At 43.5% G+C, this 21,087-nt stretch overlaps 1 protein-coding gene across 10 annotated transcripts in view; it reads left to right on the top strand.

The window, feature by feature from the left end:
- Positions 1-21,087, top strand: part of ZNF385C (zinc finger protein 385C) — a 160,172-nt gene that overhangs the window by 70,507 nt on the left and 68,578 nt on the right. The window contains exon 1 of one of the 10 annotated variants that reach the window (XM_081837911.1): positions 17,491-17,607. The exons of 8 other annotated variants lie outside the window; for them this stretch is intronic. In XM_081837911.1, the coding sequence (XP_081694037.1) occupies positions 17,598-17,607 (10 nt within the window). In that variant the 5' untranslated portion in view covers positions 17,491-17,597. One more of the 10 variants, XM_081837919.1, reaches the window with a different exon arrangement.

The raw sequence follows: 21,087 nt of genomic DNA, 5'->3' as shown, positions 1-21,087 counted from the left end.
GGACTACAGTTCCCATCATCCCTGACCACTGGTCCTGTTAGCTAGGGATGATGAGAGTTGTAGTTCCAAAACATCTGGAGGGCTGAGTTTGGGGGTGCCTGCTGTTGTTGTTACTGCTGCTGCTGCTGCTGTTTTGGTTGTTTGCATATAGCGCCCCAATGCGACTATATCCTTAAAAATAAACTAAAATGCAATGCCCTTGGTGCCAAAGCTATCTATGGGGATCAGTACAACAGTATGAGATTAAAATGCTATCAAGAACAGCACACAAGTTCCCATCCCTTCTAGAAGAGAAAACAACACCTCTTCTTTCCAGGGGTCTCCAGATATCAGTTGGGCTTACAAGTCAAGCACCTATTTGTCCTTGTGGCCATTCAAGGTAAAGGAAGGGGCTTCTCTTGTTTGTTCCAGAGTTTAGAGCAGGTAAGAAAGATAATAGAATCATAGAATTGTAGAGTTGGAGGGACCCCAAGGATCATCTAGTCCAACCCCCTGCAATATGCAGCTGTCCCGTATGGGGTTTGAACCTGCAACCTTAATGTTATCAGCACCATGCTCTAACACAGTGAGCTACTCTTGCTTTTTCTATCTTCTTCCTTTTTATTTGGGAGTAGATCTATATACACAGAAACAATTTTCCTGACTGCTGCTTCCCCCAATGTTTAGAGGATCAAAAGTGAGAATTGCGTAGTGCCCAAAGCATTGGGAGGAAAAATGAATATTTAGTTCTATTCACCAACTTTGAACTTTTTGTTTTCCTTTTTCATCATTGGTAGCAGTCATCTAATTTCCATGATGATAAATAAAACATGAGGTGAAATACATTAAGTAAGTTAAATATGCATTAAGGGTCTGGATGTAAAGGAGTTTAACTCAGCTACATAAACCAACAGCAAATTATAGCCTGGTCCACTTTTAGAACCAGGCATTGATGCTCATCCCATACAAGCCGCCAGACAGATGACTGACTGTCCAGTGGCATTTTTGCAGATTATAATTCATTGGGGCTGCATTTAATTCCTCTCAGCTTTTCATTGATTCAGTATCCTGATACCAGTTAAGTTCGAAGGTAGCGAGACACATCCTGACACTGGGGTATCTAAACCATCTTTATCCAACCTGGTGCACTCCAGCCAGACTCTTGCTTTTTTCTAACCTTCTCCCAGCTGCTTCACAAGTTAGAGCAGAGCTTTCCAAACTTTTCACGTTGGTGACACACTTTTTAGATGTGCATCATTTCGCGACACGGTGATTCAATTTTACTAGCAAGCTGGAGGTTGAACTAACCCCTTTCCAGCCCCGGGAGGAGTGCGGGGAGCATTCGCACAACACACTTGCACACCGCAGCTGACACACTAACATGTCGTGACACACAGTTTGGAAAGTTCTGAGTTCGAGGAAGCTCTACCTTCCTCCCAAGCCCACTGTCAGATATAGTAGGAATCTCTCCAGATTTTTCTTGTCCTGTTTAATAACCACCGCTTCTGCCCCACGTTCCCTGAGCTTATCAAAGAACTTGAGGATGAGGCAGAGTCTTGTCCAGTTTGCATGGAGGTGCAGCGAAGTTTAGAAACTGCAGGTGCTTCTTCTGCTCTTTCTTAATCTTTTGCAAATCTCTGCACAGAACAGGACACTGCCTGTTTGGAGTTGCTTCTTCTCTTTTCTAAACTGCAGTGCAAAGATGGGCTGCTGCTGGGGCTTCTTCTTGCCAGAGGGTTCTCTGCGGCATAATGGCAAGTGGAACTGTGGGCATCTGCTTCTCCCCCTTCCCTGGAGGGAAACAATGGCCAGTGGGCCGCAAACAATATTATATCCATTTCAGTATATTATAAATGCTTCTGTATGTGAAGGTATAATTACTGTTGTTGTTTTTAATTTCAATGTATGAAACAATTGGCAATTTAAAGCAGTAACAAAAATTAAATTAAGACAAAAATGAAACCAACATTTTGCAGTATTTTAAATCAATCCTCAATATGTTTAACCCTTCTTTTAGTATTCCATCTCTGCTCCCGAATTAGGATCAGCAAGGAGTTGAGAAGCGTCCCCGCTTTAGCTTAAAAATTAGGGTCCAAAATTCTAGAATGGTGGCAGTGCTTTCCCCCCCCTAAAAAAACAGTTTAGGGGTACTCTCATTTTCTTATTCACATTGAAATACTGCCCTGCAATGAGGCCAAACTTAGATTCAAAAAATTTTTAGGGGTATGCGTCCCCCTCGACCCCTCAGGAAAAAAAAGCACTGAATGGTGGTATTCACTTTCTAGCAAGCACTTTGCTAGGGCTTGTGTAATGTAGGAAAAGATTCCATGTGAAAAGGAATTTTTGGAGCCCATTGTTTCTTTTAAAATGCTACAGCAGTTTAGAACTGTATTTAACATGCTAACAGTCTCAGATGCCATCAGACTGTGCTGCATGCCTGACAAGCAAGTGAACAGCCTCTGAAACTTGGAGAAGGGCAAACACCGTGGGAAGCAGCTGATCCATTCAACTGCAAGCAGATTTATCCTCAAATATCTGTGTGGTGCAGCTGACTAGCACAGAATCTCTGTAGGGAAAATGAATATCTATGCATTGGAGGGACTTTGGGGTGGGTGTGTGGGAGGATCAGGGATTCAAATTGAAGTCGGTGATGTGTGTGAAATCTTTAGGTTATGCCGGTCTTCTTTGTGTCATAGGGGTGTGATTCTTTTGGTTTTCGTGTGTGCTGAGAAATGTAAGAATTGCATTGCTGAGTCAAACTGAGATCCATCGGGTTCTGTTCTCTGTCTCTGCGGTGACCCACTGTCACTTGGGTAGTCACAAACAGGACCTGGCAGATCACCATTCCCTGTTGTTTGTCCATGAATACCTTGTAATCAGAGAACCCTGACTCAGGAGATTTCACCCATTCCTATAATATTGCTGCATTCACATGCAACATTAAACCGTGGTTTAGCACCATGTGCACAAGCTCGAGCAAAAACTCAGGCCCACCACCGCGCCCCTTGTCCTCCTCCTGCATGACCAGAAGGAGGACTACTTTGCCAGTGTTCACTTTCGCAGAATCTCAACAAAGAGTAGCAGACCTGCCTTAAGGAAAGTGCTGAAGGAATAGACCCAAATTCTGACTTCCTTGGGGGCTCAGTTTCTGCCCCTCCCCAATTCACCTTCTGGAATAGTTGATAGGATAAAGATTTTTGCAGTGCCAGATGTTCAGATGAAAATGTGTTTCCAGTTTGTCTACCTTGCTAACACATGGTAGGCCCATGTTGATCAGGGTGAAGTAGAATGATCTGGGCTTTTACCCCCCCCCCCCACCTCAGTGCACAATCCAAGTGGATATTTGGCGAGATCTTTAAAGATAGAAATTGTCGTAGCCATTGGCTAACCCTGAGCAGCGGAGACTTATGGGTAAAGTACAAAGCTGTCATTTTTCATTCAGCCTCAAAGACTGAGCTGTTTTATATGCCCAGATTGGAAGTCATGTGCAATATACAATCTGGTGATCTGCTCAAGCCCTGCTCTCTTCTTGTCACTTTTTCTCAGGCTGTAGAAAATGAAGGGGATGGTAGACCTTGATAGAAATGGAAGAGGGGGCTATGGGAAGAGGTGGAATAAATGGATAGGAGGAGTGGCTTTTTCACAATTATTTTGTGCAAGCAGACAATAAGAGATGCACACACACAAAGAAATTGAGGAGCACGTCATTAAAAACATTAAAACCACCAGCAAAATATTATTTAAATACCATCCAGGGAGGTGATTGGACCTTTGGACACCAATGAATAGAAAGTGCACTAGGAGGAAAATGAGATTGCAGAACAGCTAAATAAATTATTTGCATCTATCTTTATATTGGAAGATATAGGGACGATCCCTGTTCCTGACCTAAGTTTCTCAGGAAGATAATCTGAGGAACCAAGGCAAATAGTGGTGGCAAGAGACTAAGGTTGCATACACTCTATATATTTAAAAAACATTCCCTTCTTCCACCCCAAGATTCCTGGGAACTGTGCTTTACTCCGGACAGAGTTACAATTTCTAGCACCTTTAACAAACTACAGTTCTCAGGATTCTTGGGTGGGTGGGTGTGTGCTTTAAAAGTATTGTATGTTGTTGTTGTTTAGTCGTGTCCGACTCTTCATGACCCCATGGACCAGAGCACGCCAGGCACTCCTACTTTGGGAGACTCTACTTTCTGCATTCCTCAATTGGGAGAACTGTCCATTTATTGCTAGGGCCCTCCAGATGTCCTTTTTATTGTAGGTTTCTGATTATTTGTGCTCATGATAGTATATGGGTGATTATAAATTTTCAGTCCTATTTCCAGTCAGTCCATGTCCCATTATGTCCTGCTAAATTCTTATAACTTTTAATATCACAAATGTTCTGAGGGGACCAGAGCACGCCAGGCACTCCTGTCTTCCACTGCCTCCCACAGTTTGGTCAAACTCAGGCTGGTAGCTTCAAGAACACTGTCCAACCATCTCGTCCTGTCATCGCCTTCTCCTTGTGCCCTCAATCTTTCCCAACATCAGGGTCTTTTCCAGGGTCTCTTCTCATGAGGTGGCCAAAGTATTGGAGCCTCAGCTTCAGGATCTGTCCTTCCAGTGAGCACTCAGGGCTGATTTCCTTCAGAATGGATAGGTTTGATCTTCTTGCAGTCCGTGGGACTCTCAAGAGTCTTTTCCAGCACCATAATTCAAAAGCATCAATTCTTTGGCGATCAGCCTTCTTTATGGTCCAGCTCTCACTTCCATACATCACTACTGGGAAAACCATAGCTTTTACTATACGGACCTTTGTCGGCAAGGTGCTTTTTAAAGAGTACGTTCTACAAAATGCCATTGATGCAATCATTATAATATGCATCAATAATTGTGTGCTTCTGGTAGATTTATACTTGACTCTCCACCCATCATTCTACTTCATTAGTTGTTCCACAGCGCTTCCCCGATGCTATCATATTATTGCTGTCTGGAGTATGATATATGTTCTATAGTGCAACAAAAGCGGGACAACCTCCCCACCCCCTCAGAACATTTGTGATATTAAAAGTTATAAGAATTTAGCAGGACATAATGGGACATGGACTGACTGGAAATAGGACTGAAAATTTATAATCACCCATATACTATCATGAGCACAAATAATCAGAAACCTACAATAAAAAGGACATCTGGAGAGCCCTAGCAATAAATGGACAGTTCTCCCAATTGAGGAATGCAGAAAGTAGAGTCTCCCAAAGACCGTACTGGAATCTGTGCTTTTTAACTTGTTCATAAATTACCTGGAGTCACAGATAAACAATGAAGTAGCAAAGTTTGCTTTTAGTATCATCTTGAACAAAGATGATTAATACCATGTGAGGAGTTCTGAAAGGATCTCTCCAAACTGGTTGAATGGGCAGTAAAATGACAAATGCAATTCAGTGTAAACAAGAGTACAGTGATATATTGGGGCAAAAATGCTCATTTCTGAACTGGCAGTGACTGACCGGGAACGTCAGAGTAGAAAGCTTGATGAAGATATTGAGCCAACGTGCAGCAGCTGTGACAAAGGTGAATTCAATGTTAGGGGTCATTAGGAAAGGGATTGAAATTAAAACTGCCAATATCACAGTGCCATTATACAAATCCATGATGAGACCATTCTTGGAATACTTTGGGTAGTTCTGGTCTCTATGCCTCAAAAATGGATATCGTGGAGCTGGAAAAGCTTCAGAAAAAGGCAACCCAAATAATCAAAGGGCTGCAGCAACTCTACTGTTTCGGAAGGTTACAACATCTGGGGCTTTTTATTTGAAAGAAGTGCAAGTAATAATGGCCCATGATAACTGTGTGTATAAGGTTATATATGGCTTGGAGAAAACGAATAAGAAGTGTTCCCCCCTCTCTCTTATACTAGAACCCGGGGCCATCTGTGAATATGAATGTTGAAAGAGTCAGGACAGACGAAGAAATTTTCCACAGAGTGCGTAGTTAAACTGGGAGTGACCTAGCTAAGCCTGGCAGGGCAGCTTACTCTATGGCATTAACCCCTTCATGCATTAATTAGAATTAAGCATGTTGGTTTTATGAGGCTGGTTATCCCATGCCATCAGCCCCAGCTATTTTGGCTAGGAATGATGGTAGTTGTAAGCTAGCAATATCTGGAGGATATTGTATATTGGGATAGAGCATTGCAGCTAAGAGAGAGTGACTTGTCTACGACAATCAGATATGTTCATGGCAGGGGTGAGATTTGAATCGGGAACGTTTTGGTTCATGGTTCAGTTTCTGAGCCACCATGATACAGCAGCTTTCTAGCAGGGATGGTGTTGGGGAGACTTGAGAGATAATGTGAATCCTTCCTATAAATAGTTTCTTTCTTTCTGCATATGTGCTGGAAAACTGTGGTTAGAATGTCAGCCTTCAAGCAGCTATTCATCACCTTTTAAACCTTAAGTGATTTGTGAAGGGTAAATGATGGATGGGTGGTGATTGGATACAGCTCCTCAGAATGGACGTAAGGAAAGAAAAGCTTGTGTGTAACATCTGGAGAGGGGGAAAAATGCTAGTGGACAGGGAAACCTTACGCATGAGTGTCACTTTATTTCAGATATTGTGGCATAAAGTATCCTTCAAGAGATACCAAAGGAGCAAATAAGTCCATTAGGCACACTCTGGAAGGACTCCGGAAAGAGTGAGTATGGAGAGGATTGGGAATATGCTCTCATTCCACAAAACAAAACAAAACAAAACAAAACAAAACAAAACAAAACAAAACAAAACAAAACAAAACAAAACAAAACAAAACAAATAAAGCTGCAGAAAGTGATGGAGGGCATGGAATTCAGGTTCCTGAGAATCCCACCTTGGTTATTTATTTTTAATTAAAAAATTCAGGCAGCAAAGAAAGTATGGTCGTGGCTGCTGAAATTTCAGCCAAAGAGCTGACTTGAGTAAAACAGAGCTTTCCAAAACTGTGTGTTGCGCACAAGATGTTGGACACAATATCATGATGGCTGACTGGGAACAGTTATGGACCGACCACAGGTATGAAGTTTATGGCATGTAATGCCTTAAGAGAGAATATAATGAAAATGATTTACAGGTGGTGCATGACACCAGTCAAGCTTGCAAAAATTTATCATTTGCCCGATAATAAATGTTGGAAATGTAAAGAGATGGAAGGTACATTCTTTCACCTTTGGTGGACATGCCCAAGGATTAAGACTTTCTGGGAGATGATCTATAATGAAATGAAAAAGGTATTTAAATATACCTTTCTGAAGAAACCAGAGGCCTTTCTCCTGGGCATGGTCGGCCAATTGGAGCCAAAGAAGGATAGAACTTTCTTTATGTATGCTACAACAGCAGCAAGAATACTTACTGCAAAGTAATGGAAGACACAAGATTTACCCACCCAGGAAGAATGGCAGATGAAGGTGATGGACTACACGGAACTGGCGGAAATGACTGGCAGAATCCGAGACCAGGGAGAAGAGTTGGTGGAAGAAGATTGGAAGATATTTAAAGCTTATTTACAGAAACATTGTAAAATTAAGGAATGTTAGAAGGATGCTGGAATGAAGTTATGCGGTTTTAGCAGAAATGTTATAAAGGATTAAGTAAAAATAGATTGTTAATTGGTGAAAGGAGAGAATGTAAAGTTACATTATATTAAGATAAATTATTAGGACAAAAACAAAGAGGGAAAGGACTTGCTGAAATAGTTAACTGAATTAGAATACAAAAAAGGGAGGTGTGAGGAGGTCAAGGAAACAAGCAAATGAAAGATAAGTTATGGGAAGGTTTGATTTGCTTGTTAATAGTTTGTATCTCTCTGTTTGTTTGTTTGTTTGTTTTTCTTTTTCTCTTATTGTGATGCATACCTTTGTTTTTGTTTAATTTGGTGTTTTCTCTGTCTTTTTTTGTAACCTTCAAAACTTTAATAAATATTATTAGAAAAACCCAAAACTGTGTGTTGCGACACTTTAGTGTGTCGGCTGCATTGTGGAGTATTGTCATGCGAATGCTTCCTGGGATCCTTCCGGTGCTGGAAAGGGGTTAGTTTCCCCTCTGGTTTGCTAGTCGCGGAATGATGCATATCTAAAAAGTGTGAAACCAACATGAAAAGTTTGGAAAGCTCTGGAGTAAGATTTCCATTAGTTTGGAGTGGGGCCTCTGTCCTTTGCACAGACATCTACTCTTGATTAGCAACCCGGAATAAATTGTGCAAATACCATGTAAATATGATAACGTTGCTTAATTTATACGGGTTGCAGAATTCACTTTTCTTGCCTTGCAATTTATTTGTTTGTTTAGCATAACGAGTGCATACTGCTTGATCCTGAAAAGGGACTGACGCAGGGGAGCCAAACAGATTGAAGTAGGGGAGAACACTTCCAGAACTGGGAATGTCATGTTAGAAGACACAGAGATGCAAGTGGTATATGAAAACAAGATCAGCCTTGTGGAATTGATCGCGTGGTCCCTTAAGGTGTTTCGGTTAACTCAGCCCCCCATCTCTGTAGGTCATGCCATCAAACACAGGTGAGCTCTCTGTGACATACAGGCAGCAACATCTAAAAATAGGAGAATAGCGCCTGGCTTCAAAAACAGTCAGAAGCTGCCAGGCAAGCCATGATCAGTTTGTTGTGAGCATACATGCAAAGGAATCGGTGTGTAGCTGCTTCAGATGTGTACATGCTTAACAAGGGAAATTTTGTTTTGGCAAAACTCCACATTGCCTGGCATCCTGCCTTTAACTGTAGCAGTCCATGATGGTCCAGAGGAAAGGAGGGAAGAAAACCAATTGGACGCAGCTGAGGTACCAGATTTCAGTGTGGATTTTTTTAAAAAAAAACACAGATTATAGATAGCGGATGTATTCCACTTAATAAAGAACGTAATAAAAACTGCTTTTTGTTAGGGAGAACAGTTCTCTCTCACACCCACACATTCATTTCCCCCTAGCATCATGAGGACTAGATCCCTCTATTTGAAGGGGGGGGGGGAAAGAACACTGTCATCAGTTTGCTTAGGAATCTATTAAGAATCTACAGACCATAGAGAAGTGCTTTGGGGGAGCAGCCTACTCCTTGCCTAGCTAATGGAATGGAAATCGGTTATCATCCCGAGCGGTTTCCATGCCAACCTGTTCAGCAGAGCAGATACCATTGAAATGCGATGGATTAAAAAGCCCCTTGCTTAACTGACCCTTGATACCTGTTAAGGGCTAGTGTGATTATAATGAGTGCTAATTACACACACTTAGATCAGAGCTGTTTGTCTTGCTGTGTGGATATGAAGGCGGCATCTCAACTTGGTTTCTCATAGAGGAGAGGGCCTTTTCTGGCAGAGCTTGTTTGTGTATGGATCAGGTTTTGTAGCTGTTAACCTGGATTAAATTATTACTTGCTCTCTGCACCAGTGTTACCCTGCAAGGCTCGAGTTGCCTCTACGCTTGCACATACCTGAGTGGAGTTCTTTTTATGGATGCTTATTACTATTTTATCATTTGTATAGCATTGTCACTGTGTGAAATGCAGCCAGAGCTCATCTCACGGCCTTTGGGGTGGAAGGACACTGCCTCCATATTAATGGAACACACGTGGAGTTGAGGAACAGGCAAGCTCCCTGCTTTCTTCCCAAGAAATGCACACAAAAATACTAGGAAATGCATTTAGGAAGGGGATAAGTTCAACGAATTTGATCAGCATGATAGCAAATTATATGGTGAGGAAAGGAATCTTAAAAAAATAAGAGGGCAGAAATGTCCATCTTACTTTATAATTGGGGTGTGCATATTACCATTAACTGTGTTTTGAATATAGAGCAAATCCCCAAGGAGTAGTTGTGCTTGTTGCAACAAAAACATCCCAAGAGCACTGTGGCTGTTCAGTTGCTTCCACACCAGCCCTTTTCTCTGAAACGATTGTCCTTTGTTAACTCCCTTTTTACAGAGCATCCAAACAATATTGTCAAGCTGTTGCAGTCCAGTATTTTTTGTTGCAGTCCGGAGTTATCCTCCTGCGTCCCGCCCAGCCACCCCACGTTCACGATTACTTAACAGTTGTTTTGTACATAATAAAACAAAATTGCGACACCAGCCATCTAGTGTGGAAAGGACAGCACTATTATGGCTATTGAACTCTTCTTGATTCAGCCTGTTTCTCCTTCTTGACAAACACAGCTGGTTCCAGGTGAGCACTGCTGGTGAAATTAGTGGTTTTATTCATAAAATCATATAATTGCAAAGTTGGAAGGGATCATGGGTCATCTAGTCCAACCCCCTGCAGTGCAGGATTTCTTTGCCCAAGATGGGGCTTGAACCCACAACCTGAGATTGAGAGTCTCATGCTCTACTGCAGAGCTTTCCAAACTTTTCATGTTAGGTAAAGGTAAAGGGACCCCTGACCATTAGGTCCAGTCATGGCCGACTCTGGGGTTGCGGCGCTCATCTTGCTTTATTGGCTGAGGAAGCCGGCGTACAGCTTCCGGGTCATTTGGCCGGCATGACTAAGCCGCTTCTGGCGAACCAGAGCAGCGCACGAAAACGCCGTTTACCTTCCCGCTGGAGCAGTACCTATTTATCTACTTGCACTTTGACGTGCTTTCGAACTGCTAGGTTGGCAGGAGCAGGGACCGAGCAACAGGAGCTCACCCCATCGCGGGGATTCGAATCTGCCGGCCTTCTGATCAGCAAGTCCTAGGCTCTGTGGTTTAACCCACAGCGCCACCGCGACATGCTTTTTAGACACGCATCATTCCGCAACACAGTAATTCAGTTTTACTAGCAAACCGGAGGTTAAACTAACCCCTTTCCAGCCCCGGGAGGAGCATTCTCGTGACACACCTACACGCTGCAGCCAGCACATTAACGTGTCGTGACATACAGTTTTTGAAAACTCTCCTCTGCTGACTGAGCTGTCAGCAGCTGAAACTGACATTAGGGCAAAAATTTTAGTTTCTGCTGCCACAGAGGGCAGTTTCTTCATTGTTTCATTTATAAATAGCAATCGTACTATTTCGTTATAAGCGGAAATAAAAGAATTTGAGGAAACCAGGAAAGTCTCTCCCCACCCTCAATTGCAGGAACAGAAAATTACCAATTTAAAGGGCAAAACCTGGACACTATTCAAGGGGCAAGTGAGCAGATGTTCATCACAAATCCGCCAGCCATGTTCATCTGGAAGCAATAAAACGGGCTATACCTACGAGGATAGAACTTCTGATTATTGTTGCAGGGATGCTGAATCAAACTTGTGGGTGAACCAAGGAAGGTTCTAGCCACAGGCAAAGGCATTGCTGGATTGGGATCACTATTGTATTAAGCGCTTGTGTGGAAGCCTCCGTTTCAATTCTGCTTCCAGAGACTTGTGGGAAAGCATTAAAGAGCCATACTATGGAAGCAACCAAAGAATGATTTATTGTCAAACAAACTTTTGTGGGCCGGAGTCTACTTCATCAGATACACAGAGTGTAATTCTCAGCTGGGCAGATATATACATAAGTGTGTGTGTGTATTAATATAATATTAATATGATACTATTATATAAAATATTAATATTACAATATACTATAACTGTTCAACAGTGGAAAGGTCTCCCTTGGGAGGTTGTGAACTCTTTTTCCTTGGAGGTTTTTAAGCAGATGGTGGACGTCTGCCATGGATGCTTTAGCTGAGATTCCTGCATTGCAGGGGGTTGGACTAGATGACCCTTGCGGTTCCTTCCAGCTCTATGATTCTGTGGTGTGTGTGTGTGTGGAGGGGGCATTATTGGTTTGTTTTCGTTCTTATTATGGCTATTTATTTTGTGCTTTTCGCCTTGTATTTTTATGCTGAGACCTGTGGATGAAGGGCAGGATGCAAATTTAATAAATAGTAATAATAAATAAGGGATGCGGGTGGCGCTGTGGGTTAAACCACAGAGCCTAGGACTTGCTGATCAGAAGGTCAGCAATTCAAATCCCCACGACGGGGTGAGCTCCTGTTGCTCGGTCCCTGCTCCTGCCAACCTAGAAGTTCGAAAGCACATCAAAGTGCAAGTAGATAAATAGGTACCGCTCCAGCGGGAAGGTAAACGGTGTTTCCGTGCACTGCTCTGGTTCGCCAGAAGCGGCTTAGACATGCTGGCCACATGACCTGGAAGCTGTACACCGGCTCCCTCGGGCCAATAAAGTGAGATGAGCGCCGCAACCCCAGAGTCGGTCACGACTGGACCTAATGGTCAGGGTTCTCTTTACCTTTACCTTAATAATAAATAAGAATACATACAGGTCGTACCTTGGTTTTTGAATAGCTTAATTCTCAAACGTTTTGGCACCCGAACCCCGCCAACCAATCAGAAGCCAGGCTTTGGTTTCCGAACGTTTTGGAAGTCGGACGGACTTCCAGAACGGATTCCGTTTAACTTCCAAGGCACGACTGTGTACGGAGAGTGTGAGTTCTAAAACAGTAGCATCAAAAGAAAAACAAGAGGCACAGTAGGTCTGTGACATTTTTAAACAAAGCTCAAATGTATGCAAGTTAACCACAGGGACCGTTCACAACAGCAGAAGCTGGTGATAAATCGTAGCTTTGATATGCTAGTTTTACAACTGTAGTGGGGAGGGGGGGGGAATCCATCGTGCCAATTAATAATAGAAAGCAAAATATAGAATAGACGTTCTCACTGAGCTAGAAATTGGTCGTGCCTGACTTCTTGCAGGTTGCCTCTGTCTTAACAGCACAGGTAATTCATTCATAGCCAAGGAATGTTTGCGTTTCAGCAACCTGCTCGGCATCCACATCCGTTAGCTGGTTGGGCGGCTGCCTGATTAGGGGAAGGGGACACTGGATGGACCAGTGGTTTTCATCTGATAACAGAGAAGTCAATGCTTCTATTTAAAAAGAAAGCCCCCCCCCCAATCTGAGAGCAGTGCTTTATTTGCTTATGCTCATATGTATTTTAAATCTAAGAAGATATTACTTTCCTTTCCTTGACTTTTTAAACAGCTAAGGAAAAATGAAAAATCTCTCTCTCTCTCTCTCTCTCTCTCTCTCTCTCTCTCTCTCTCTGTGTGTGTGTGTGTGTGTGTGTTTGCTAGCAAACACTGCATTTTTGTTCAGTAGGTTTTGCACTTCCTAACACTCAAGATTTCAAGCTGTTAAGAATTCCCTTAGCATTTTGTGCCCTCTCTGATGCTCCCTTTTCCCAGTTGTGCTGTACAGAACTCTTTGAAGCCCTGGGTACAGCAGATCCATTCGCAGAAGCATGTTCAACTGATCGGATAGATTAGGTTATTAACTCTACGGAACACTGTCCTTCCTGAGCATGCTTACTTGGAATTAAGTCCCACTGTAGACAATGAATCTTACTTCCCGTTAGGCATGTGCAGGATTGCACAATATTTTATTTAGTTAGAGAGGTGCATCCTGATTAATCTGGAAGCAGATTTTTAAACAAACAAACAAACAAATAAAGCAGGTACAGTGATAGCTCGGGTTACAGACACTTCAGGTTACAGATGCTTCAGATTACAGACTCCGCTAACTCGGAAATAGTACCTCAGGTTAAGAACTTTGCTTCAGGATGAGAACAGAAATTGTTCTCTGGTGGCCTGGTGGCAGCGGGAGACCCCATTAGCTAAAGTGGTACCTCAGGTTAAGAATAGTTTCAAGTTAAGAACGGACCTCCAGAACGAATTAAGTTCTTAACCTGAGGTACCACTGTATTATAACAATCATCTTGGAAGAGGCATTCTAGAAGGCAGGAATGCCTCTACTGTGGGGTCTGCTGTGTACAAGCACTGTGCAAGTCAAATGCCCCACATACCTGCGACTAAGCCTCGTTAGACTCAGTACCATTTACTTCTGAGTAGACATGGTTAGCATTGCACCGCAAAGCACTTAATTGATTTGATTGACAGCTTTAATATTTAGCATGAGGATAGTGTTTCTGAATCAGAATGCGGAGCATGTGAGAATGAAAGACAGGGCCAGACCTCTTGATTTCTACTCTATATTTTCTCAGTCTGCAGCCATATTTCCCCCCCCAAAAAAAACAGCAATTCTGTGCATAAGTTTGTATCCGCTTTTAGAAAGCAGAGACTGATTCCTTGGCCTTTCCATGATGAAAGATAGCATATCTCCCTCTCCCTGCCCCCACCCTGGTTCAACACCTGAGTCTTTATTCTGATTGCTGATTCTCCAGTTACCGAGCCAGCAAAAGGCGGGCGGGGGGGGGAAGAGCAGGGAGAGGAAGAGAGACATTTCTTTCAGCTTTATTAATTTGGGTCCTAATCTTCTTCCTGATCAAACTGCTCCCCTTCCTATGGCCCCTGGAATGACTAAGCGAAGAAAATTTGCTTGGGGAAGCTAGTGATCTTGGTTGACCCTAGAATTAGGTCTACCAAAATTACTTCTTTTTCCTCTCCAGAATGGATCAGTCAGTCAGTCTCCTCCAGATTTGTTAGAGAGGTCTTAAGAAAGTGTGTGGATGGATGCACGGACAGACAGCAGGGACTTCGCAGCAGGCATTTCTGAGCGGCAGTTAAAATAAAAGAACCGTATGCAAGATGCTTCAATGATACTCAAGAGAAACACGCACAACCCAACCAGATGCCATATTTTCAGATACTATTTTAGGTCTCTTGATAGGTTTAGCATCTTGATATGTTTCCAGTTTCCTTACCCCACTGGTAGGGCTGTTCCAAGCAGGGTACTACAGGACAAGGTTTGCTGGCAAAGCTTGGCCACAGCACCTTTAGTCACACTTTGGCTTTTAGTACCACCATCCTGATATAGCAGGTGATGCTTTTCCTGGCATGGAGACAGGTCGACGGTTGGGGAAAGGTTTACCTGTCCATGTCAGGTTACTGTTAAAGGCCCAGGAACAAGATCAGTGATTTAGTGGTGGAGCACATATTCCAGGTTCCAGGCCCTGGTAGGAGCTTCTTAAGCCCCCGTGTTAACACTGTTCCACCTCTCCACCCACAAACCTGCTACTATTACAAACCTTTTAACAAAGTGGTCCTTAGGATGCTGTGTGTTTAAAAACATTCCTTTTGTCATTTGTTCTATATAACACATTGGAATCATGACAATAACTGTGTGGGTGGCTAGGCAGGACCAGAGACACCACAGCAGCAGCTGGATAGCTCAGTTGGCTAGCGCATGGTGCTGATAATGCCAAGGTTGCAGGTTCAATCCCTGTGTGAAACAAGTGCATATTCCTGCATTGCAAGGGGTTGGACTACCACTGGGAGCCGCCGCCGAGACCACATAACACCGGTCTTGAAAGACCTACATTGGCTCCCAGTACATTTCCGAGCACAATTCAAAGTGTTGGTGCTGACCTTGAAAGCCCTAAACGGCCTCGGTCCAGTATACCTGAAGGAGCGTCTCCACCTCCATCATTCTGCCCAGACACTGATTTCCAGCGCTGAGGGCCTTCTGGCAGTTCCCTCACTGTGATAAGTCAAGTTACAGGGAACCAGGCAGAGGGCCTTCTCGGTAGTGGCACCCGCCCTGTGGAACACCCTCCCACCAGATGTCAAAGAGAAGAACAATTACCAGATTTTTAGAAGACATCTGAAGGCAGCCCTGTTTAGGGAAGCTTTTAATGTTTAACAGACTACTGTATTTTAATACTGTACTTTGGTGGAAGCCACCCAGCGTGGCTGGGGAAACCCAGCCAGATAGGCGGGGTATAAATAATAAATTCTATTCTATTCTATTCTATTCTATTCTATTCTATTCTATTCTATTCTATTCTAGATGATCCTCAGGGTTCCTTCCAACTATGACTCTGTTTCTGTGTATTCTTGCACAAGAGTAGTCTCTCTCAGTGTAGGCTGCCCTGGAGACTCAGCAGATTTTTACCCCAAGTGCAGTAGGAGAAAATGGCAGTCGTTTGTTTCTACGTGGAAAAAAAATTAAAGGGGTGGATTTGGCGACACCATTAGGAGTGGTGCAAAACTAGGACCTTGTAACTGAGGGATATCCTGTATAGTCCTAACAGGTGTGAGGTTACAGTGATTTGCCCAAGGTCTCTGAAGTTGAATCCACACCATCCATTTAAAACACATGGCTTTCCACAAATAATCCTGGGAGCTGTAGTTCTGTGGGGCCTGGGGAGTAAACTACAGCTCCCAATAGTCGTCAGAGGAAACCACAGTGGTGCCTCGCAAGACGAAAATAATCCGTTCCGCGAGTCTCTTCATCTTGCGGTTTTTTCGTATTGCAAAGCATCCCTATTAGCGGCTTAGCGACTATTAGTGGCTTAGCGGCTAAGCGGCTATTAGCGGCTTAGAAAAAGGGGGGGAAAGCGAAAAAAGTCGCAAGACTCGCAAGACGTTTTCGGAAACGGAAAACCCTTTCGTCTAGCGGGTTTTTTGTCTTGCGGGGCACCACTGCATGTGCTTTAAATGTGATGCAAATGTGACCTCAGTGAGCATTAAGGCAGAGCAGAGATTTGAACCCAGACCTTATTCTACCAAATCTAAAGCTCCATTTGCTGTGCCAAGTTGACTCTCTGCTTGGTTCCATTTTCAAACAACAGTCCATTGACTGTTGTGACCTGACCTGACCTGAAATTCTATAATTTCATACAACATTGAATGTACAAAGTGCTCTTCTCCTCTCATTCATCCTTGGATCAACCCTGTGAGAGATTCCAAAGCCCATGTTAGAACAATACCTATATTAGGCTAACCAAAATATCGCAAAACAGTGTGGGGACTTTTAAGTTCTCCAAACTCTTCAGTATTTCCATTTTACAAATGGAGGAAGAAATGAGGTTCTGGGTGTGGGCGAAAAATCCCCAAAGTCACCCACGAAGCCCATGGCTGAATAGACATTTGGTTACTTCATGGGATGTCATCAGTTCTCACGTGGGCCATTGGCTCAAAGGCACTGCTGCCCAATTACACAGCGGAACTCATTGCCACATGATCTCCAGTCATTAAAACAACAACAAAAGGATGAGCAAGTTGAGCTTTCAGATGGGGAAGGAAGGCCATCAACAGCTGTTAACTGCTGTCTAGTTGAACTGAAGTGTCAGTGAATGCTTTTAAAAAATCACAAGGTCATATGAAGTCTTTTAGAGTGTGCGTGTGTGGCTGAAAGTTGTTGGTTTTTGTTTTCGTTTTGCTTTGGGCAGCGTTTCTTAGCCAGCTTTGTTTTAGTGGCGAAAGAATACTGTCTGTGTCTTCTTTCGCCTTTCAAAGAAGCTAAAAGAGTGGTGGGTGTTTTCTGACCCCCCCTTCCTCTTTCATCTCCCGCCCCCCTCCCGCACGCTTCCCCCCCACCCCACCCCACCATCCAATTTCGATGTTAATACCTCATCTTTGTTTGCGCGGACCTCTGCTGAGAGCAGTTACGGAGGCTAATTTTTCCATCTGTCCTGCTTGGGCCAGCGACTGGGAAAGCGTGGCTGCCGTTCCCTCCTTTAGGGCACTGATCAGCCGAGCGTTAAGCTTTTAATTGAGGTGTAAGTGTATCGGCTCAAGGGGGAGGCAGTGGTCGGCGGGGGGTGGCGCGCTGGCGCAGCAGTTGCGCGCCGCGCGTCTCGGCGAAGCAGCAGCAGCAGCGCACAGCGGCGCTTTGGCGAACCCGAAGAAGCGGCCAGCTCTCCAAGCTCCGTTGCGATGCTGCTAGGTGAGTGCCGCGCAACTTTCTTCCCACCGCCTCCTGCTTTTGGATGAAAACTGTGCCGATTGCATGTGTCTCTGTCCCCTCTCCTCCTCTCCAACCCCGCCATCCCAATGGAAAGCAGTGTCGTGTGAATTTAGGAGGTGAGTGTTTTTCCTTTCCCCGGTGCGTGCGCGCGCGCGAGTTGGTGTGATTGTAGAGGTTTTGGCAGCCCAGGAGGGCATCGGTGCCCTCACCTGCTTCGCCTTATTGCCCCCAGAGCGGGGTCTTTATACAAGGCAAAAAAAAGGCTCAAGGGGAGTCCTTAGGAAAGGTTTAAGTGGCATCCTGTAGGCAGAGAGGGTGGAGGTTTTTTAGCCGGTTGCGGAGAGGTTGAGAGCGCTTCCATCGGAGTTTTTTGAAACCAGGACATTGCTATAGCAGAATCTAAATCAAGGTGTGTAACTCTGCACTGTCTAAGGGTCCTAGGCAAAAGAAGAGGAAGGATATTGGCTGTTATACGCAAATGAGCACCTTTCCCTGAGCTGTTTGGCGAAGCCTAGGTGTTCCCTACTTCTAAGATGCGTATGTTCTCCTTGAGCCTACCTTTTGTGCATTTCACGCAGCCATCCTTTACATGTTAAGGGCAACCCAAGTTGACTTTCCCACTGGCGGCGGCCGCTGTCTTCTTGTATCACTTTTGTGAATGTTCCTGCATCACTTTTGATGGCAAATTGCCAGATCCTTAAAAAGCCTTTTGCAAGGCGATTGATTGCAGGGTGCAGTGGAGTTTTGATCCAAGTACAGGTGAGAATATTGGTTAGATCAAGTCTGCATGTTCAGATCGACTAAAAATTAAGCGTCTCACATATGTTTGTGGGTGTTTCCGTTGGTCCTAAGTGATGTTGTGAGCACCTTGGACGCTATCTTCAGAATCCATTCTCTTCTGTTTTCCCTTTCGTCCCCGTCCCCCCCATATTTTGGATCTTTGTCCCCTTTCCTTTCTGCACTCTGCCTTATTCCTCTTCCCATTTTCTTAGGCTTTAAGCTAGCGTATTAGTTCAGGGCACAGTCTGCATGATAGAATGAAACAGGGTGAGGAAATGATTCAATTGCAAAAAAAAAATGGGTGCAGCATCTTTAAAAATAACTGCTGTTTATGCATGATTCTAAACTAAAATCAGATCAAATATTAATTTAATAATCCAGGCCAGATTTAGAAATGCACCATTTTTGCCTCATCTAGGATGAATTCAATTTTTAAAAAATCAAAAATCTAAGGTGGAATATATGGGAAATATCTGTTTCCCCCCCTAGCACGGACAAAAAGAATTCTGCTAGGAGGAGCACAGGAATTCAATGACTGCCTTTATGTCCCTCCATTTAATAACATGCTTTCCTCATAAAACAAAGTGAGCTATGTCACTTTTGATGCACCCTTGTTTTCCAGAATCCTCTTTTGTGAAAAACACATTCATACACTCTCAGTCAGTCTTTCCCCACATCTTGATTACAAGTAGGGTTTGAGTGGGGCTTTTGTTTGGCTAAACGCAGGTTCTAGTCCTGCTAGAGAAATCAAAACGAAAGCAGACAAGGGCCACCAGTTTACCCTTTGCTCTCCTGCTTTCTCTGCAGCTCCGGAGCACTTTGCAGCATTTCCTGGGCTTTTTTTTCTGGTGGGGGCTGTTATACATTGGTGATGGTAATTGCAATTATTTATTGATTGCTTGGCCTGGGATGGAATGCAATTCCGCAGCATGGATTAGTGCGTGTATATGTGCATGTGTGCACAAAAACCTGGGAGGTGATAAAGCACGGGTGGCAAAAACACGATTAAACGGCTTGGGATCTTGGGGTCCGTTTTGGATTCCTCTGCTTTTGGTGGCCAGATAGGCACTGCTGAATGGGCAGCATCTAAGGAGCTGCAATGCACATTTCTCCCCCCATACATGTGCCAATAGGGGATTGTTTAGCAGGCTTTGCACCAGTACCACCTTTAGTTTTCGCTTGTGTGGTTGATATGGCTTTTGTGATATGATATTTCAGTCCATCTCCTTGCTATACTTGTTAGTCTTGAGAGGCCGTTGCCATTCTGAACAGTGTACGTGTATTGCATATACGTTACATAGAGAAAGCGAAATAAAAATCTCTCCCCCCCCATCCCTCTTTCTGTGCTCATTTTGCTTGGATCTGTCCAGTTGTTGTATACGCGTGTGCCTATTTATAATATCACTGGGTCTAAGAAAGTCAACCATCTTCTTCATTTGGGCCCTTTTGGACGGCGCTATTTTTCACTGGCAGCGTTGCATGTCAGCTGTCTCGCATGGATCGCTTTAATTTCTCGAATAATCTGAAATGTAATCCATGCCGCCCGCCCTTGTCTCAGCCTTTCCTCATATTCCTGGGATGCGGAACCATTGCTGAGATAATATATCTGGAAATATTTGCCAGGTCCTGTTTGCTTTGGTTTCCTCTTTGCTCGCTTGTTGTCGGGAAGCATATCAGAAAAACAGATACAGTACCCCAGATCTTTGGAAGAAAAGAAAAGAACATAACCTGCAACATAACCTGGGGGGGGGGCAAGGAATGCACATTTCCCCCTGCTGAAATGACAAATTCAAAATGGGGGAATTTCCCCTTTTGTTGTATTAGATTTTTAAAAACTTATTTAAAAAGACCACAATATAGCATTGATGACCTTTGCTGGGGGGGGGATGATTTGTGGTGAGCGCATTTTAAAAGATAGTCTTACATTTGAACAAAAGGTCTGTATTTTATCACACACACAAAAGAAACAAAGTGTGATTTTCTTTTATAATTTTTTAAAAATTGAAAAATAGCTTTGGGTTCCTTTTCTCTAGTCTGTATGTATAATAACGTATTTTCAAGCACTGATTTGCTGTGCTAAGTGTCCAGGAACAGGATGCCAGGCGGAGAGGAGGGGATATGAATTCAGCAATCTGACAATGCCTCTGGAAACCTATATTTTCCCCAACAGAGAGCTATGTGCCACCCCTGGTTTATACACCAATCATGGATACAGCAGCAGGATGTATCCATCAGTCTCCTGTTCTTCTGATCTTTTTGATCAGGATGATTATATAGGGGCATGTCCAAATATAAAAGTTTGCAATGTGCTGTGCTGCGGTTGCTAAAAGGACTGAAGAGGCATGGGGCACATTGCAGAAAGCGATATTGATGCCCTTGCATTTAGACCAGTGGTGCATGCGTGTTTGAAATAACGTTACTGATCTAATCAGCCTTTCTCAAGAAAGCTAGAGAAATCTGCAGAAATTGACTATGCAACAAGGGTCCAATGACATCGTTTAACAAATTAATATAAAATGCGCACTAAATGAATGAAAGGAACAAAGTAGATAACCTTTTTGTCTTTAACCAGGCCAGATTAATTTGCTGCATTGGTATACATGCTTAAGAACCCATTGGTTAGAATAGTAAGGTAGCAGAATTGTGTTTGTGTGTAATATCTAGTATATGAAAACACGC

Source organism: Podarcis erhardii, assembly GCF_964252035.2.
Source record: "Podarcis erhardii genome assembly, chromosome: 13".
In the NCBI taxonomy this organism is placed as follows: domain Eukaryota; kingdom Metazoa; phylum Chordata; class Lepidosauria; order Squamata; family Lacertidae; genus Podarcis; species Podarcis erhardii.
The sequence above is the reverse complement of the archived record's forward strand: the minus strand, read 5'-3'. Positions and strand labels throughout refer to the sequence as shown.